Source organism: Propithecus coquereli, unplaced genomic scaffold (assembly GCF_000956105.1).
Source record: "Propithecus coquereli isolate 6110/MARCELLA unplaced genomic scaffold, Pcoq_1.0 Scaffold137, whole genome shotgun sequence".
In the NCBI taxonomy this organism is placed as follows: Eukaryota; Metazoa; Chordata; class Mammalia; order Primates; family Indriidae; genus Propithecus; species Propithecus coquereli.
In genome coordinates, this window is record NW_012137969.1 from 2,328,514 (window position 1) to 2,333,957 (window position 5,444).

At 43.4% G+C, this 5,444-nt stretch overlaps 1 protein-coding gene across 1 annotated transcript in view; it reads right to left on the reverse strand.

Moving 5' to 3' along the window:
- LMTK2 (lemur tyrosine kinase 2) overlaps positions 1-5,444 on the reverse strand; it is a 96,397-nt gene that overhangs the window by 40,514 nt on the left and 50,439 nt on the right. The window contains exon 6 of the mRNA XM_012638897.1: positions 2,508-2,529. Coding sequence (XP_012494351.1) covers positions 2,508-2,529 — 22 coding nt within the window. The remainder of the gene's footprint in view (positions 1-2,507; positions 2,530-5,444) is intronic.

Consider the following 5,444-nt stretch of genomic DNA (forward strand, 5'->3'; position numbering starts at 1 on the left):
TGACAGAGCTAGACTCCATCTTAAAAACAAATATATATATATATAATTTAAAATTTTCTAGTAGCAATATCAAAATCAAAAAGACATAAGAAGAAACAGGTAAATGTAACTTTAATAATGTATTTTGGCTGGGAGTGGTGGCTCACACCTATAATTCCAGCACTTTGGGAGGCTGAGGTGGGAGGATCACTTGAGCCCAGGAGTTCAAGACCAGCTTGGGCAACATAGTGAGGCCCCATCTCTACAAAAATATTTAAAAATCAGCCGGGCATTGTGGTGCACACCTGTAGTCCTAGCTACTCCAGAGGCTGAGACAGGAGTATTGTTTGAGCCCAGGAGTTTGAGGTTACAACAAGCTATGATTAGGCCACTGCACTCCAGGGTGACAGAACAAGACCCTATCTCAAAAAATAAAAATGTATTTTATTTAACCTAATACATCCAAAATAATATCATTTCAACATGTTATCAATATTTTAAAAATTGAGATATTCTAATTTCTTTTTTGTACTTTAGTCTTCAAATCTGATACGCATTTTACACTCCACAGCATATCCATCCAGACTGGCCACATTCCCAGTGCTCTACGGTCACCTGTGGCTGGTGCAGCTAGAGACAAATGAATGAGGCCCCAATACCATTCCAGAAGCTATCACTGCTGAGACCACTATTTCCATTGCGTGTCCCTCCTGCACCTTGGTGCTGTAAGCAGTGATGACCCATCACTGCAACGACTCGGGGAGAAGACAGCACCTAGGAGCAGGGTGGCCACAGCAAACAGGGGAGCAGCACCTGCAGAGCAAACCTGGCGGGTGGGGAGCGGGGAGAGCAGGCACCAGGGAGGGCAGGAAGGGCCTGGCCACAAGCAGTGGGCAGCCTGTCAGCAAAGAGCCAAGGCTGTGGTGCCCGAGTGGCAGCCAGGCATGGGGAGGGAAATGGCCACTGGCAGGGCACCAGTACGGGGTCGGGTCAGGGCCTGGGACTACAACCCCACAATCGCCCCACACCTCACCGTCAGGCCTGATCATGCAGTGGTTGTCATCCTGCACAGGCGTCCCCTCTGCTGGCTCTGAGTGAGGGACACCATCCACCTACTCTCCGGCCCTCCTCGCGTCTGTTCCACTATGATTCTGTATGTCCCCTCTTCTACATGAACTCCTTAGGGGCAGGGATACATCATTCATCTTTGTGTTCCCAGCACCTGGAAGAGTCCCTGGTACATAGGGCTTACTTAATCACTACATTTATAAAGCAGAGATTCCCATTAATTAGGCATTTTCTGTACAAAAAGCCGATTCTAAAATGGGGGCTTCTTGCTGGTGGAAGCATTACACCACCTGGTATAGAAGTACACAGAATAAAATCAAGCCACCCATTAAAACGCCCACTTTGGTATTAGTAATTATGTGCCCTCAGGCAAGTCAATTAGCCAACCAAATAAAAGAACAGAAAGCGCGGTCCTGAAAACAGACCTGGACTTGATTCTTCAACAAGTCCCTTTTCCTCTCTCAGCCTCAGTTTTCTAATCTGTAAAATCAAGCCACTGCCACCTATGTCATAGCTGTCAGGAAGACTTGTGAAATGAGGAACAAATAGCAAATGTCCAGACCAAGGCCCAGCCCAGAGGGATCAGACCTTTCCTTTCCCAACGCCCCGCTGGGGACAGCAGCCAAGGTTCTTTCCAGGTCCAAGAGCCCATAAGTCTAAGCTCCTTTGACTTTGCCCACCCGGGCCACATGCTCCTCACAAGAGTCCCAAGAAAGCAGATCCCACAGAACACACTGCACATAAAGAACACAGAGTAGATGTCTTTCCCATTCTCATTTGGCCACTGCTAATTGCTTTCAGAAGCTGCATCACTGCTTTACTGGCTGAATTTAGTAAAGGAAATCAGAACACTACCTTCAAGAACACACCTCTGCAAAAAATATAATAATACCATCATCCCCTGCTCTGGAGTCAGGTGGTAGAGTTGAAGAAACTGGTGACTAGTAAGAAAGATTGAGACAAGGCCGAGTCTAATCTACATCCCTCTCTCTCTCACCGCAGCTCCAGCGTGCCTCCCCTGGGCACTGTACTCCCAGGCCCCACACTCAAAGCTAGATCAGCTCCTGCTCCCACATCGCAAGCACTGCCAGGCTCCCAAGCCTGGCCCAGGCGGCTCCTGCCATCCTTTTTGGCCAAAAGAAAGTCTATGCACTCGCTCATCAACACTCAGATCAAATGCCATTTCCTCTGCAAAGCCTTCCCCAGTGATCCTGGTTAGAATCTTCTATACTATACACATTACTCAAAATTTTATTGCATAAGTAATCACAACCAATTAATTTTAGCAACTAAAAATAACTACCATTTACTGGGCACTTTCTATGTGCTCAGTCATTTCGTTACCTCATTTAATGGTCAAGGGAGTAGGCTGTATTATCCCTACTTTGCCAATGTCTAAACTGAGGCTTAAAGAGGTTAAGGAATTTTCCGAGGTGATAAACAAGTGGCAGGATGGACACCTGAAGACAGGCCAGCGGGGCACTGCAGGAGACAAGGCAGGGACAGGGGCTTATTCCCTTCTGAGTGCCCTAAAGCGCTAAGCAGCTCTTTGCACTTCATACCTGCTCAATACGTTTTTGTGGAATGAGTGATCTTTAACCAAAAGACCACCTCAGTGCCTTGACATTCACGTGAGAGCACTGTGTACCTGTTATGGCAACAAGGTATATAAAACACTCCGCAATAATCTCTCAACTCACTTCATAAACTTTGCCACCGCCAGCATTACGATTGAGTGGCTGCAGTCCAGCTACCAAATGCACTCAGAAGAGTTTTCCTTTACTTTCACAAAAATTCCAAGATTAAGTGTTTCTTAAAAACAGGCTGGTAATTCCATCTTAAAAGGAATAACTTGAGTCAGTGCAAAAATATTCTCTCCTTTCTACTTGGAAGATGTTATCACTGGGCACGATCAGTGAGCGGTGACGACTGAAAGGCCACTGTTCATTCAATCACTCCTGACCTACTAAGCACAGGTAAAAAGAGCTAGTCCTTTCACTGTGGCCGCAGCTGCCTATCGCCAAGCCTGGACCACTGCCCTTTCTGTTCTTTGGACCACAGCCAAAGGGCAGGTGCTGCCTCGGATTACGCCCCTCTGCTCAGACTGGCCAGAATGTGGGCAGGTTCTGGGGCATCCAGGCTGGGAGCAGGGCTCAGTGTCAGTGCGAACTCAGGTGTGTCCCACGGGATATCTGTCAGTTCGTGCAGGTGGACACCCTCTTTGGCTCACTGGGCTGGTGCTACCTGACCACTCCTGCCACATAGTCTCTGTACAAACTGAGCCTAGAGAAGCTGAACTTCAGTAACAAAGACACTGTCAGGGCCTCAGTCCTTGCTGCTGGAGAACCTGCTCCTTTAGAAGTTTACTAAGGCCCAGAAGTAATGAGCACGAAATTGACCAAGGAGACCTATATGACCTCTCACTACTGGGCAAGTTGGAGGGACCCCTGGGTTAATGGCCATTACTTTGATAGGAGTCTGGCCATGCCAAGTGATGACCAAAGATTTCCAAAGGATATACTTGCCTCCTCCTAATATAGGTAACAGCTGACATAGAACTTTAAACAGTAGTAGGTAATTATCGATGTTTTTCTATTGTGGTAAAAAATACGTAACATAAAATCTGCCGTCGTAACCATGTCTAAGTATACAGTTCCATTGTGTTAAGCATATTCACTTTGTTGCACAACCATCACCACCATTCAACTCCAGAATTTGATCATCTTACAAAACTGAAACTTTGTACCCATTAAATAACACCTCCACATTCCCCTCGCCCCCACCCCAGCCAGCCTCAGGCACCCACCATTCTACTTTCTGTCTCTATGAATTCAACTATTCTAGGTCCCACATATAAGCAGAATTGTACAGTATTGGTCTTTTTGTGACTGGCTTATTTTACTTAGCATAATGTCAAAGTTAATTCATGTTTTAGCATGTCTTAGAACTTCCCTCCTTTTAACAATATTCCATTGTATAGATACACCGCATTTTTTTACCCACGCCCATCGATGGACACTTGGGTTCCTTCTTCCTCTTGGCTACTGTGAATAATGCTGCTGATAACAATTCAATATCGTGAAAAATGTGAACATGGGTGTGCAAATATCTGCTTAAGATCCCGATTTCATTTCTTTTGAGTATATCCCCAGAAATGGAATTGCTGGATCACATGGTTATTCTATTTTTAATTTTTTGATGAAAAATGATTGTTTTAAAAATTTTGTTGCTGACTAATGTACCATTGGGCAGTGTACGTAAATTAAAAATAGCTGTTAGCTCTGCACTGCCAATGAAGCTTTTGGTGGAGACCAAAGCTCTTCCAGATGTTCAGCCCCCAGGAGTGAACATTCCCCCAAGTGTCTTACAAAGGTCACATAAAATATGGGTTTTGAGAAGTCACATTTGTTAACTGTGGAGGGTTGTATGCATAATCTTCACCCAAAAGTATGAAAGGCAATCAAACTTCGGTAAATTAATATGCTCTGAATACTTAGTCTAAGTACTTGGATAACATGTATTTAAATTTGAGATCTAAAAGTGTTGGGGAAAAACTCTATAAGAAGAATGTTGAGTTAAAGAACATATGCATTTCTTACATTTCCATAAAAATGACAAAGATACTAAGAATATGCTGGAATCTTGTCAATGTTGGGTCATCTATGTTAATGGTACAGGAGTTATTTGTGTATTTTGCTATGGTTTAATGTTTCTTTATAAAATAGACTACTCCCTAAAGGACAGCTTGACTAAAAAATAAATTAACACAGCACTAAAACAAAACCTGTCTCCTGAACCCAGAAGAAACTTCAGAAGAAAACATTAAGTTGAGCATCCAGAGTCTTTTACTATTTCAAGAAAAAACCCAACAATATTGTCTAATAAAACTTTCAGGAATGAATACAGAAGTGTCAAGAAGAACATAAAATTGTAAAAATATGAGATAGTTTTATAAACCACCTCAATTAGCCTGGAAACAGGTGATATTTCAAGTAGGTGCTGACTGCTGCTGCATTTATTTTCACCCACAAAGAGCATACTTTGGTTGTTATTTATAATCGATATAAGGAGCTTAGGGATCAAAAAAAGCACCACTAAACATCTCAGAAAAGTCAACTTCTGACAAGCAGACTTGTCTCATCACATAAGAGCAAGCGCATCTTTGTGTTATATCTGTTTTCCTAAATGCTGTGTTGGCACCAGAATCACCTATCATACTGGTCACATAGAGCCAGACGAAAAGGAAGCTATATCTTTATATCATCATAACCTAAGATCATGAATATTGTAACTGATCATATTGAGATAATCAAAACAAAATATGCAATGAAGCTATCAGGAACACAGTGAGAACTCCTTCCTCTTAGTTCTCATGCCTCTTCTAGATAACTTACCAC